This window comes from Phyllobates terribilis, unplaced genomic scaffold (assembly GCF_046119375.1).
Source record: "Phyllobates terribilis strain yellow unplaced genomic scaffold, ASM4611937v1 Scaffold_10__3_contigs__length_209671492, whole genome shotgun sequence".
Taxonomy (NCBI): Eukaryota; Metazoa; Chordata; class Amphibia; order Anura; family Dendrobatidae; genus Phyllobates; species Phyllobates terribilis.
Window position 1 is genome coordinate 17,477,435 of NW_027362770.1, and position 15,462 is coordinate 17,492,896.

Genomic DNA, 15,462 nt, shown 5'->3' on the forward strand with positions numbered 1-15,462 from the left:
AAAATTGCTATGTAAAGGCTGGAAACTTGTGAGATCTGCTCTTTTGTGACCCCAACAATTATTTACATTTTTTTTTGTGGGGGGGGGCAATTAGAACTTCTGTTATGGGGCCACATGATTCCTATGTATGCCCCTGATTATTATTATAATTTTTTTTGGAGCACCATTGATTCCATGGTGCTGTACATGAGGAGGAGTTACATACAAAGCAAAGATACAAATTACAATGAACAAACTAATAGTGACAGACAGGTAAAGCGGAGAGGGGACCCTACCCTTGTGGCCTTACATTCTACAGGATAATTGGGAAGAATACAATAGATTCGGGGATGCAGCAGCTCTGCTATTGGTGAATTAGCATGATAACTGCATATCCTGCACGCTGAAGCTTGACAGTCAACCACATGTCTGGCCAGAAGAATCCTCTCCACTTCTTGCAGAATCAACACTGCCCCATATACACTATCGTTCAAAAGTTTGGGGTCACCAAGACAATTTTGTGTTTTCCATGAAAACTCATACTTTTATTTATCAAATGAGTTGCAACATGATTAGAAAATATAGTCCAGACATTTACAAGGTTAGAAATAATGATTTTTATTTGAAAGAATAATTTTCTCCTTCAAACTTTGCTTTCGTCAAAAAATGTTCCCTTTGCAGCAATTACAGCATTGAAGACCTTTGGCATTCTAGCTGTTAATTTGCTGAGGTAATCTTGAGAAATTTCCCCCATGCTTCCTGAAGCCCCTCCTACAAGTTGGATTGGCTTGATGGGCACTTTTTGCATACCATACGGTCAAGCTGCTCCCACAACAGCTCAATGGGGTTGAGATCTGGTGACTGCGCTGGCCACTCCATTACAGATAGAATACCTGCTGCCTGCTTCTTCCCTAAATAGTTCATGCATAGTTTGGAGGTGTGCTTTGGGTCATTGTCCTGTTGTAGGATGAAATTGGCTCCAATCAAGCGCTGTCCACAGGGTATGGCATGGCATTGCAAAATGGAGTGATAGCCTTCCTTATTCAAAATACCATTTACCTTGTACAAATCTCCCACTTTACCAGCACCAAAGCAACCCCAGACCATCACATTACATCCACCATGCTTGACAGATGGCGTCACGCACTCTTCCAGCAGCTTTTCAGTTGTTATGCGTCTCACAAATGTTCTTCTGTGTGATCCAAACACCTCAAACTTTGATTCATCGGTCCATAAAACTTTTTTCCAATCTTCCTCTGTCCAATGTCTGTGTTCTTTTGCCCATATTAATCTTTTCCTTTTATTACCCAGTCTCAGATATGGCTTTTTCTTTGCCACTTTGCCCTGAAGGCCAGCATCCCAGATTCGCCTCTTCACTGTAGACGTTGACATTGGCGTTTTGCCTGTACTATTTAATGAAGCTGCCAGTTGAGGAGCTGTGAGGCGTCGATTACTCAAACTAGAAACTCTAATGTACTTGTCTTGTTGCTCAGTTGTGCAGCGGGGCCTCCCACTTGTCTTTCTACTCTGGTTAGAGCCTGTTTGTGCTCTCCTCTGAAGGGAGTAGTACACACCATTGTAGGAAATCTTCCGTTTCTTGGCAATCTCTCTCATGGAATAGCCTTCATTTCTAAGAACAAGAATAGACTGTCGAGTTTCACATGAAAGTTCTGTTTTTCTGGCCATTTTGAGAGTTTCATAGAACAAACAAATGTAATGCTCCAGATTCTCAACTAGCTCAAAGGAAGGTCAATTTTATAGCTTCTCAAATCAGCCAAACCGTTTTCAGTGGGCTAACATACTTGTGCAAGGGTTTTCTAGGGTTTTCTGAACATCCATTAGCCTTCTTACACAGTTAGCAAACACAATGTACCATTAAAACAGTGGAGTGGTGGTTGTTGAAAATGGGTCTCTATACACCCATGTAGATATTGCAATAAAAACAAGATGTTTGCAGCTAGAATAGTCATTTACTGCCCCATATATGCAGCCCCTGAGCAGGGCAGGGACAAGAGGCAAAATTGTTATAAATTATCAAACAAAAATTTTTTGTCAATTCTGTAATACAATTTTCTTTAACAAAATTTTCATTTATTAAGGAAATTGTGAATTTTTTTTTGGAGCGGCACTCACCAGCATAACAACAAATTGAGGAATTTTTGGGGAAATTTGGCAAAGCTGGCAAATTTGAATTTCAAACAATCTGCTCATCTCTAGTATTGACCACAGTGTCCAGCAGAGTGTTGAGCTCTATTGTGTGAATCATGACTATTACAATCCATTAGTATTATTTCCAATCTGTGTAAACAATGGGTTAGAGTGATCAATATATCCTATCATAACATTTTTGGGGAAAATTCAGTGAAGATGGCAAATTTGAATTTTTTAACTAACTGCTTAAGTCTAGTTTTTAGTAGGATATAGGAAACATATAAAATATTACCAATAGGTATACTTACAGCAAACTCATTCTCGGGATCAATAGAGCCCTTCCTTACAGGTCTTGAATAGTGAAATCTCTGCACATAATTAGACTTGTAAAAACTGAAAAATATCAAGCATATATTAAAATGAATAGCAGATTATTATATTCACATTCCCTAGGCAATAATACATTCTTTGTGAAAGTTTTAGAAGTTTTAGTGAGTCAAGTCCATAAATCACAGTTATACATAATCTACTTATAATTTTATGGGAAAATATACGCAGATTTATTGAAAGTGTCCACCTGGAAATCTTGTACAATAGGTTAAGTAATAAGAGTAATGCCTACACTTATCATGTATTTTGAATTTAATCTATATATTTTTTTCAGCTTGCTCTAAAACACAAAATTGTGATTTTTATAGCGTTATTTTAGAGTTTTGCTCAAGCTAAGCTTGCAGTTATAAAAAATAATTATCATATTTTTCAAATTAGATCCAGCATTGTTTTATTTGATCAACAACTGATTAGTAATGGACATTGGTGTGCTGGTTTAGATCACGAATAACCAGCCATTAGTGATGCTTTGGTGCATTTTTTTATAATACTATATATTTAGCAAAAGTGGCATAAATTACAACAGAATGACTGGAATACATTTCTTAGCACTCGCTCTCACTTGCGATTAAATCGGACGAACGCAATCCAATAAAAAATCAGATTGCATTTGGACCAATTTCATCCCATGATGGTGTGCTCAGTGGAGTTTTTTTCCAGTGCCGATAGGATTGCGATCGGGCTGGAAAAAAATTGCAGCATGCTGCGATTGCATGATGCATTCAGATCGCACGCATCCATATAAGCCTATGTATGCGTGTGAAACATCGCACTGCACTCAGATATAACCGACTCCCGCTGATGCCAGCAACAGAGGAGATGGAGAAATTGATTTCTCTGTCCCCTCCGCAGCTGTGCTGCGATCCTTTCTGTGCGAGAGGATCGGAGCCCGGAGCACTGACATTTGGCTCCCACTCGCTGCAGAGCAGGAGCCGAATGTTAGTAGCATATCGCATCCAATGCTCTTGCATCGAACGCCATACGCTAGTGGGACCCCGGCCTTACGCTAGAACACAACAACTAAAAGATGCAACAAATTCTTTTAGAGATATATAGCTCTTAATTAATTTGTTTCATATTAACCCATTAGGCTTCTCATCAAGATTGGCGTGCCAAATGCCTCTCTTGATTAATTAGGGTCTTTACGCATTTTAAAAAAAAAGAATTCTTCAAAGCAAATATAAGCTCTTTGATGGCAATATCAGTGTAAAATATAAAAAATATTGCTCTGAGAGTGTTGGCATGCAAAAAATGTAAAAAAATTGTGCATCTCCAGGACTCAAAATTGCAACATCTTGAACAAGTTAAATAATGCAGAACTGACGAACATGCATTAAAATGTGCACAATCTAGTCTGCGGATACATTGCCAAGAGTGTATAATGCACAGATTACCATTAGTGTTGAGTGAAGGTGTTATCCGAGCATGCTCGGGTGCTAACAGAGTGTCTTCTGTGTGTTCAATAAATATGCTCACGTCGCCGCGGCTGCATGTCTCGCGACTGTTAGACAGCTGCAACACATGCAGGGATTGCCTGTTTGTTAGACAATCCCTGCATGTGTTGCGACTGTATTACAGCTGCGAGACGTGCAGCCCCTGCAAAGTGAACATATTTTTCGAGCACGCTGAAGAAATTCTGTTAGCACCTGAGCGTTCTTGGATAACACCTTATCTGAACACGCTCGTTCAACACTAATTACCATACATTTTAGCCGGAGTTCATACTTAAGTATAAACCCAAGCTTTGTTTTTATCTTGAATATTGTAATGCTATATAAAAGGGAACCTGTCATCAAATTCTAGTTGTTCAAGCCACAGATGATTCTTAGTAGAGATGAATGGATCAGACAAAATTCAAGTACGCCTGTTCATGCACTTTTTCCGGGGAAATTTAATATGCAGAGAAGTTATTCTTTACAAATTTAATATCCCTTATTGTGCTTTGATGTATCTCCAGGCCACAAGCATAATAACTAATAAGTAGGGATGAAGTAGAGTTAAAAGTTTGGTTATACGAACTTGAACTCGAACCCAAACCAAATAGAAGTCAATGGCGACCCGAAGTTCGGTGCTGTAAAATGGTCATAGTAAGAGCTATGAGGCTGCAAAAGGAAGCTAAATGGGGGTAAGAGCAGGACAATTGACCTGTAAACAAATTTGGATAGGGAAATTATATAAAATAACATAGAATAAAAAAAAAATTGTAATGTTGAACCAGTAGGCAGAGGTCCAAGTGGAGGAGAAGGTTGAAGAGGAGGTGGAAGTGATAGAGGCATAGGAGGAGGAATCCAACACTGTTTGTGTGGATTTTTATTTCTATTGGAAGTTATTCTGAAAATAGGCAGTGTAATAATCTGCTGACCACTTGCTTTCTGAATTCAGGCTGTGTAATACTCTGCACTTTTTTGGGTTGAAAACAATGAGGAGAGCATCAAATAGGGGATATGGCCATGTTGCTGGTGGTGGTATAGATGCTGCAGAGAGGGGCTGTGGTTGATCTGTGCCTGCTACGCTCTCAAATGAAACATCTTCCTCTGGTGCAAGCAGGCAACAGGAAGTTCTGTGTAATTTCGTAGGCCTGAGACCTGCTGGATGAATGGTGAGGATAGGAGACGTAGAGGTGGTTTTAGACTGGTTGGCCACTAGTGCCTTCAGTTCTTTTGCTTTGTCACCTGGTCCCCTGCTGAAAGTGCAGATTTTGCACCCATGGCCCATGGGCATCTGTCTTCCACCTCACCCCCTTGTAAATTAGGCAAGCAGTCTGAGCCCCAAGTCATGCAGCAGTCACTTCTGCTTTTTCATATGACCCTGCTAGCTGTAATTCCATGGGCCATTCACCTGGCCCTGGCCAACAATTGGAAGTTATTGGGTCCACTGATGCCCAACCACTTGTTCTATTAAAGTATGAGTACGTGGGAGGGGTAGTGCAAACAGACCGCAGCACATCTCTGATGATGATGATGAAACACAGGTGCCAACTGCTGCAGTTTTCTGCTGTGAGTAGTCCGGCAAGGAGGGCAGGGGTGAGGACAGGGTGGAACGTCATGCTGATGATTATTATCAGTGGCCCATGAGCCGGGGGGGCCCATAGTAGTCGCCCCCCTTCTGCACCCCCCAGTCCGCTGTTTGATTGCCGCCACCCGCCGAAACTGCGTTCAGGCATGGCTGCTCGCTGTGCGGCTGTGTCTTGTAGTAAAGATGGCAGAGGCGACACTGCACCTTTAATTGTGCTTGTGTCACCCCTGCTGCGTCATTACTACAAGACACAGCCGCACAGCGCACAGCCATGCCTGAACACAGTGGGAGGCCCTGTGGGGGTCCTTGATGAAGGGAGGGCCCTTTGGGGGTCCTTGATGAAGGGAGGTCCCTTGGGGGGCCTTGATGAAGGGAGGCCCCGAGGTGGGCCCTGTTGAAGGGAGGTCCCATGGGGGGCCTTGATGAAGTGCTGGCAATTAAGCAGCTCCAGCAGAGGAGGGGGGTGCAGGAGGGTGGCCCTGATGAAGTGTCGGCAATCAAACACCTCTGGAGGTCCTCCCTGCCGAGAATCTGGGGGAGCAGTCTGGGCCCTGAAGGCGAGTGGGCTCTTATGATGGCTATCGGACATGCCGGTGGCACTGCACAGCTGGACCGTACACAGGACAAGGGGCAGGTAAGTGAGGCTTCTCGCCAGATTCCCCAATTCCCATATTAAATATATTTCTAATGTGTGTTGTGTGTATGACTGTGTATATATACTGTATATATATATATATATATATATACATATACACTGTGTGCCAAATTATTAGGCAAGTTGTATTTTAGCGGATTATTTTTATTATTGATCAACAACTATGTTCTCAATCAACCCAAAAGACTCATAAATATCCAAGCTTAATATTTTTGGAAGTTGGAGTGTTGTTTTTTTTAGATTTGGCTATCTTAGGAGGATATATGTTTGTGCAGGTAACTATTACTGTGCAGAATTATTAGGCAACTTAATAAAAACCAAATATAATCCCACCTCATTTGTTTATTTTCACCAGGAAAACCAATATCAGTGCACAAAATTTAGAAATAAACATTTCTGACATGCAAAAACAAAAACCAAAAAAATTAGGGATTAATATAGCCACCTTTCTTTATGATGGCACTCAACAGCCTTCAATCCATATATTCTGTCAGTTGCTTGATCTGTGTTTGATCAACATTGCATGCAGCAGCCACCACAGCCTCCCAAACACTGTTCCGAGAGGTGTACAGTTTTCCCTCCCTGTAGATCTCACCTTTTATGATGGACCACAGGTTCTCTATGGGGTTCAGATCAGGTGAACAAGGGGGCCATGTCATTATTTTTTCTTCTTTTAGACCTTTACTGGCCAGCCACGCCGTGGAGTAGTTGGATGCATGTGATGGAGCATTGTCCTGCATGAAAATCATGTTTTTCTTGAACGATACTGACTTCTTCCTGTACCACTGCTTGAAGAAGTTGTCTTCCAGAAACTGGCAGTAGGTCTGGGAGTTGAGCTTCACTCCATCCTCAACCCGAAAAGGTCCCACAAGTTTATCTTTGATGATACCAGCCCATACCAGTACCCCACCTACACCTTGCTGGCGTCTGAGTCGGAGTGGAGCTCTCTGCCCTTTCCTGATCCAGCCTCTGGCCCATCCATCTGGCCCATCAAGAGTCACTCTCATTTCATCAGTCCATAAAACCTTTGAAAGATCAGTCTTAAGATATTTCTTGACCCATTCTTGACATTTTATCTTATGTTTCTTGTTCAAAAGTGGTCATTTTTCAGCCTTCCTTACCATGGCCATGTCCCTGAGTATCGCACACCTTGTGCTTTTTGATACTCCAGTAACGTTGCAGCTCTGAAATATGGCAAAACTGGTGGCGAATGGCATCTTGGCCGCTTCATGCTTGATTTTCCTCAATTCATGGGCAGTTATTTTGCGCCTCTTTTGGCCAACACGCTTCTTGCAACCCTGTTGGCTATTTGCCATGAAACGCTTGATTGTTCGGTGATCACACTTCAAAAGTTTGGAAATTTCAAGACTGCTGCATCCCTCTGCAAGACATCTCACAATTTTGGACTTTTCAGAGCCCGTCAAATCTCTCTTCTGACCCATTTTGCCAAAGGAAAGGAAGTTGCCTAATAATTAAGCACACCTCATATAGGGTGTTGATGTCATTAGTCAACACCCCTCCTCATTACAGAGATGCACATCACCAGATTTACTTAATTGGTAGTTGGTTCTCAAGCCTATGCAGCTTGGAGTAGGACAACATGTATAAAAATTATCATGTGATCAAAATACTCATTTGCCTAATAATTCGGCACACAGTGTATATATACATATATATGTCTGTTTTATGTGTTTTTAAGAATGTGTTCAAATATGTACGTATCTGTATATCTGTTTGTGTATATGCATGTCTACGTAATGTGAGTGTGCATGTCTGCGTACCATGTGCATGCATGTCTGCGTACCGTGTGTGCGTGCATGTCTGCAAACCATGTGTGTGTGTGTGTATGTCTGCGTACCGTGTGTGTGCATGTCTGCATACTGTATGTGAGTGCATGTCTGCGTACCGTTTGTGTGTGCATTTCTGCGTACTGTGTGTGTACATGTCTGCATACTGTGTGTGTGCGTGCGTGCATGTCTGCATACTGTATATGTGTGCATGTCTGTTTATATGAAGTGTGAGGGGACAGTCTAGGCCCTGTGTTGTATACCTACATTTATCTGCCGTATCTATGCATCATGAATGGTGTATGTATTAAAGGGGCCACTGAGACTCTTTCGCCTGGGGCCCTCGAAAAACCTGGAGCTGGCCCTGGTTGAAAGCAATGATGGAGGAGGGAGTGTCATATGACACTCTCTCTCCCATCATTCCTCCTCTGCGTCTGACGCAGCGGTGTGGTGACGCACCACGCTGTGTCAGACAGTGGAGCTGGCAGCTGCTGAGGTGAAGACAGGGACGCGCTGCAGAGACTGAAGCAGCGGGGAACGAGGAGCGGTTAGTATGTATTTATTTATTTATTTCTGTAAATAAGTGAGTACTGATAATACTGGAGGACTGGTGCTGCATTTTACCCTATGATGGGGGCTGCATTTTACCCTATGGGGGGATGCATTATATTGCATACAGGACCATGGGGAGTTCATTATACTGCGTGGACGACCATAGTCGAGGACCATGGGGAGTGCATTATACTGCGTGGAGGAGCATGGCGAGTGCATTATACTGTGTGGAGGACCATGGCGAGTGCATTATACTGCGTAGAGGAGCATGGTGAGTGCATTACACTGCGTGGAGGACCATGGGGGGTGCATTATACTGCGTGGAGGACCATGGCGAGAGCATTATAATGCGTGGAGGATCACGGCGAGTGCATTATACTGCGCGAAGGACCACGGCGAGTACATTATACTGCGTGAAGGACCATGGCGAGTGCATTATACTGCATGGAGGACCATGGCGAGTGCGTTATACTGTGTGGAGGACAATGGCGAGTGCATTATACAGCGTGGAGGACCATGGCGAGTGCATTTTACTGCGTGCAGGACCCTGGCGAGTGCATTTTATTGCATGGAGGACCATGACGAGTGCATTATACAGCATGGAGGACCATGGCGAGTGCATTTTACTGCGTGGAGGACCATGGCAAGTGCATTATACTTCGTGGAGGACCATGGCGGTTGCATTATACTGCGTGGAGGAGCATGGTGAGTGCATTACACTGCGTGGAGGACCATGGCGAGTGCATTATACTGCGTGGAGGACCATGGCGAGCGCATTATACTGCATGGAGGACCATGGCAAGTGCATTATACTGTGTGGAGGACCATGGCGACAGCATTATACTGTGTGGAGGACCATGGCGAGTGCATTATACTGTATGGAGGACCATGGGGAGTGCATTATAATCTGTAGAGTGTGGAGAGGTGTGGGGGCCATTATACTGTATGTAGGCCCATTATACTGCATGGAGGGTGTGAGGGGGTCACAGTTGGGGGATCATACTGTGTTGAGGTCACCATACTTTGCCCTGGGAGTTGAGGTGGGGTACAGTAGGCATGGCTGTGGAGTCAGTAAGCCAAACCTCCGACTCCTCAATTTCCATGACACTGACTCCAACTCCGACTCCCTCATACACGGCTCATGTTTAAGTGATAAATTTACTGCACCACAGATTCATCTCAGCTAAAAGTCTAGACCCTTAGACCAGGAATAGGACAGACATTTATAGGACATTTCATAACTTTCACAAATTCTTTTAGCCCAAAAGTTGCCATTTGAAATGACTTTGTGTCTGTGATCTTCTTTTTTTCAACAACATTAAACAACTGAATGAACATCCTCTGAGCCCGGTGATTCCATAATTTTTGCCAGGGGTTGTATAATACATTGGGTACAATAGTTCCATGCAGTTTGTGGGGAATATTTTTTTCTTCAGAATTTGTGAAAGTTATGAAATGTCCTATAAATGTCTGTCCTATTCCTGATCTAAGGGAAGTTGGTCCATTTTATACCGACTCCCACTCTGACTCCACAGCCCTGACAATAGGGTCATCATACTGTGTATGTAGAGGCTAATGAGGAGGAATGCACCATGGTGGTATCATACTGTGTTTAGGTGGGGGGGCACTTTTGTTGGCATCGCATTTTATGGGGCAATGAAAGGGGAATCTAGGACTTCAGCAGGAAGAAAATTGCTATGTAAAGGCGGGAAATTTGTGAGATCTGCTCTTCTGTGACCCCGACAATTATTTACATTTTTTGGGGTGGGGGGGGGCCAGGGCCCAATTAGAACTTCTGTTATGGGGAACCATGATTTCTATGTATGCCCCTGATTATTATTATAAATTTTATTTGCGCACCATTGATTCCATGGTGCTGTACATGAGGAGGAGTTACATATAAAACAAAGATAAAAATACAAATTACAATGAACAAACTAATAGTGATAGACAGGTAAAGCAGAGAGGGGACCCTACCCATGCGGCCTTACATGCTACAGGATAATGGGGAAGGAGACAATAGGTTCGGGGACGCAGCAGCTCTGGTGTTGGTGAGGTGGCAGTGGGGTCATTGCAGACTGTAAGCTGAAGACATGGGTTTTTAAGTTCCATTTGAAAGTTCCAAATGTAGGGAATAATCAAATGTGTTGGACCACAAAATTCTACAGGGTAGGGGATACTCGGGAGAAGTCTTGCAGGTGATTGTATGATGAATGTACGATTGTGAAGGAGCGAAGGAGGAGTTGGGAAACTAGAGATTACGTGGTGGGAGATTAGTTCAGAGATATATGGGGGTGACAGATTATGGACGGTTTTGTAGGTCATTGTTAGTAGCATGAATTGGGAGACAATAAAGGGATTTGCAGAAGGGAGAAGGGAAGGTGTAGCGAGGAAAGAAGTGGATTAGTAAAGCAGCAGAGTTACAGACAGACTGGAGAAGTGTGATGATACCAACGGGTATGATAAATTCCTAGACCCCACATGGAGTCAAGGCAATACGAGTGACATGGGCATTTCGGAGGAAGAGGTGGTGGCCACGCTGCCCCAGCTACACAGCAAACTAGGTAGCAGGGTGCAACAGCATTAAATTAAATTGGCAGCTACTGCTCCTCACGGCTGGCCCCTAGATTTTTCTCTGTCTAGGTTTCCTCTTCTTCCTAGTCCGCTTCCTCCACTGTCTCCTCATTTGGTCAGAAAGTGCTGGCCGTCTGTGCATGATTTTGGCGTTCTCACCCTCCTGATGCTAGTCTGTCTGCAGTGCATCGTCACTTATACCTTCCTGCTCCCCATCTCATATGCGACGTACCAACAAGGTGGAACTCCACCTTGCACATGCTGGAGAGGCTGTGCGAGCTGGAGAGACTTTGTGAGCAGCAGGTGATACTGGAGTTTGAGCTGTAGCATGCAGGGGTGAGTCGCTCTGCGGAACAACACCACTTCATGACCAACGAGTGGGCCTCCATGCAGGACATGTGTCACATGTTGCGCTGTTTTGAATACTCCACGAACATGTCCAGTGCTGATGACGCCATCATCAGTGTTCCTATCCTACTTGTATGCCTCCTAGAAAAAAAAAAGTTTCAGTCGATGATGGATGTGGTGGTCGCACTGGAGGAAGAGTAGGAGGAAGAGGGAACATTTACACCATTATTAGGCCAGGTGTCCACACATATCTTGGAGGATGGGTTCCTGTACCAACAGCAGCCAAGTGCACAAATGTCCTGCTAGGGGACAGTTTTGGAGGATGAGGAACAACCGTATTCACAGCAGAGTGGCACTCAAAGCTGCTCACAGACATCATTGGAGCATGGCTAGAGGGATACAGACGATACAGAGGACCCAGATGATACACCTCCCATTGAGGACAGCTTCTCGTTGCCTCTGGGCAGCTTGGCACAGATGAGGCAATACATGATGCTGTGCCTGCAAAATGACCACCAAGTTGCCCATAAGTGCTGATTACTGGGTGGCCACCCTGCTGGATCCCCACTTCAAGCACAAGGTGTCATCCTTACTTCGGTCACCAGAACAAAAGCGGAAAATGTGGGAATACAAGCACACGCTAGTAGACACACTACTGATGGCACCTGACAGTGTGGGATCAGTGGAAGCACAAGGCAGAGGCGGATGAAATCACCAACGCAGCTGGGCCCTGGCACCACCATGGAAAGGTTCATTAGCATGGCAGAAATGTGGAAAACCTTACACAGTATGTCGCAAAATCCCACACCACCATATAATACGGTCCATATTTTGGTACAGTACAAGCAGAGGCTTTTTGGCAAAGTAAACACGAGGCTTTTTGTTACAGGTCTTCCAGAGGCTTTTTGGTATAGTACAGACAGAGGCTTTTTGACCCACAATTAGGAGAGGCACTTCAGTATACTAGATTTTTTTTTTCAGACACACAACTCTCAAGAAGACGGCTTCAGAGTAGAACATTTTTTTAGACACACTACTAGAATAGGCACAATGGTAGACTAAAATATTTTTTCAGCCCACAAATGGGAAAGAGATGGCTGCATAGTAGAATTTTTTTTTCGATACACTATTCACAAAAAGACAGCTGCAGAGTAGAAATTATCTTTATAAACGCTACTTGTATAGACACAGCGATAGAAGAAAATCATTTTTTTGGCCCACAAATTAGAAAAAGATGGCTTCAGAGTAGAATTTTATTTTAGACACATTAGTCCCAAAAAGACGACTGCAGAGTAGAATTTTTTAAGCACACTACTCGTACAGACACAACTGCAGAGTACATAGAGGCTTTTTGGAACAGCACTCCCACTAGCGGGGTAGCAGAGTATACACAGCGGCTTTTTGGCACCGTGCTAGAGGTAGACGTGGTGTTATAGGTGGAAAAGGCAAGGGAAGAGTAATCCGAAACTTTCTTTTTGGGGGGTGGAGGTTGTATTTTTTGCATAAATACAATGGCGCTGCACTCACTTATATAAACAAAAATTTGAAAGAAAACAAAAAATGATAAGTGCCTGATCTTTAAGGAATTAAAGAGTGAGGTTGTCTATGGATTTTTCGATTGATTTCTGGGATGTGTTAATATCCAGATGGAATAATGGGTCGTCTAATTATAATACAAAAATATAGATGAAAAAAGAAAGCAGTGTTTGAAAAACATGTGTGTAAGCATTTTTATGACCTTAAATCAGAGAGTTATGTCACACAAAATAGTTAATAAATGACATTTTCTAGATGTCTAATTTACATCAGCAAAATTTTTGAAACATATTTTTTTTTTTGTTAGGAAGTTATAAGAGTTAAAAATTGACCAGCGATTTCTCATTTTTCCAGCAAAATTTATAAATCCTTTTCTTTAGGGACCACATCACATTTGGAGTTACTTTGAGGAGTCTATGTGATAGAAAACACCCAAATATAGCACCATTTTAAAATCTGCACTCTTCAAGGTGCTTAAAAACACATTCAAGAGGTTTATTAACCCTTTAGGTGCTTCACAGGAACTGAAGCAATGTGGGAGGAAAAAATTAACATTTAACTTTTTTCACAAAAATGTTACTTTAGACCCAATTTTTTTATTTTCACAAGGACAACAGGAGAAAATGGACCACAAAGTTTGTTGTGCAATTTCTCCTGCATATGCCAATATCCAATATGTGGGTGAAAACCACTGTTTGGGCACACAGCAGGGCTCGGAAGGGATGGCGTACCGTTTGAATTTTTGAACATAAAATTGGCTGTAATCGAGAGCGGACGCAATGTCGAGTTTGTACAGCCCCTGATGTGCCTAAACAGTGGAAACCCAACACAAGTGACCACATTTTGGAAACTAGACTCCTCAAGGAACTTATCTATTTGTGTGGTGAGCACCTTGAACCCCCAGGTGCTTCACATAAATTTATAACGTAGAGCCGAGAAAATAGAAAAAAAACATTTTTACACAAAAATTATCTTTTAGCCCCAATTTGTTTTTTACTTTCACAAGGGTAAGAGGAGAAAATGGACCCCAAAAATTGTTGTTCAATTTCTCATGAGTACGACGATACCCCATATAAGGGAGAAAACCACTGTCTGGATGCACGGCAGGGCTCGGAAGGGAAGAAGTCACGTTTTGGATTGCAGACTTTGATGGAATGGTCTGTGGGCATCATGTCGCGTTTGGAGAGCCCCTGATGTGCCTAAACAGTGGAAACCCCCCACAAGTTATCCCATTTTGGAAATGATCTAGTATTTCCTGGTATGTGAATTTTAGAATGTAGTGGCATATGTAAGTTGTGTAGAGTGCATCAGGTTGGCATAGGTGAGAAGTGTAGATGTGTCACCCGAGGCCTGGATGCCACAAATAGTTAAAGGCTTTGTCTGAGAGCAGGGGGGAGGTTCTCTGGTCAGGGACCATTAGAATGCAGCACCTCCTGTCCCAGGCCAGTAGGGGGAGCAGGCTGCCCCTATAAAAGCTGGAACTGGGGGCAGGGTTAGAGAGTTCTGGACGACCCGTCTCTGGAGTGAGAGGTGTCCCAGAGAAGGGAGAGTCAGTTCAGCTGTAGCTGAGGAGGTCGTGTGGCAGCAGAGGAGCCACGAGCCAGGGACGGAAGGCGAGGTGAGCCTGTCCTGGCCGAGAGAGAAACTGATCTACTGGACTTGATGTCCGAGGCTGCTAGGATTCCAAGTCCTACAGCAAATAACCAGCCCGCAGGGGACTGTATGTTCCTTTGCCTAAGAAGCCCGGAGGTTCCACCACAGCAGAAGGGACCAGCAAAGCTGCACCAAGCCAAGAGTAGAAAGGGACCCAAGTTGCAAGCCATATGGGTGAGAAGACACGGTGAGCTCAGGAACGTGGGCTGTTACACCACAAGGAGGGAAATAGCCAGAAAGAGCGCAGAGAGTACGGCAGGCCTTCACCCTCACCCTGACCAGGGCCAGCTTCCCACTTGTTCTCAGACATCCAGGCCCCCTCCTAGCCAGGACTGTTTTGGGTCATCTCACCTGTTCTAATAAAGACCCTGAACTGTTTAAGAGGCCTCCGACTCCTGGCTATTGTGGTCGGAATCATCCCCACCACCATCCATCTATATACTGCCCTGGGGCCACACTCCTCCCGTGGGGAGTTATACTACTTAGTGCTGCACACCTACATCAGCCCCAGCAGGCTGCACTGCAGCGGCGGTTAACCCTGACCGCAATCCACGGGTGGCGTAGTCGGACATTTAAAACCCAACAAATAGACTGCCACAACGTTTGGTCTGACCACCCTGAGCCATGGACCGGGTTGCCACTACTACTCCCATTATTGCCCTGTTGCCTGGTTCCTGGTGCCCCACGGCCCAGGGGGCGAGTCAGATTTGGCGTAGTCGGCAGGATTGTGACCAACCTGCCACAAACGGGTATTGCATGCCTGAAGAGACTGTTTGCGTACCTTGACAAGGCAGGTTCCCGCCATCCAGAGCCGTTTCCCAC

The 15,462-nt window shown here is 44.0% G+C and overlaps 1 protein-coding gene across 5 annotated transcripts in view; it reads right to left on the reverse strand.

Moving 5' to 3' along the window:
• The window catches only part of DOCK2 (dedicator of cytokinesis 2), a 1,661,574-nt gene that overhangs the window by 317,884 nt on the left and 1,328,228 nt on the right, over positions 1-15,462 (reverse strand). For all 5 annotated transcript variants that reach the window (XM_073649510.1, XM_073649507.1, XM_073649509.1 and 2 more), the window contains one exon: positions 2,439-2,523. In XM_073649510.1, coding sequence (XP_073505611.1) covers positions 2,439-2,523 — 85 coding nt within the window. The remainder of the gene's footprint in view (positions 1-2,438; positions 2,524-15,462) is intronic.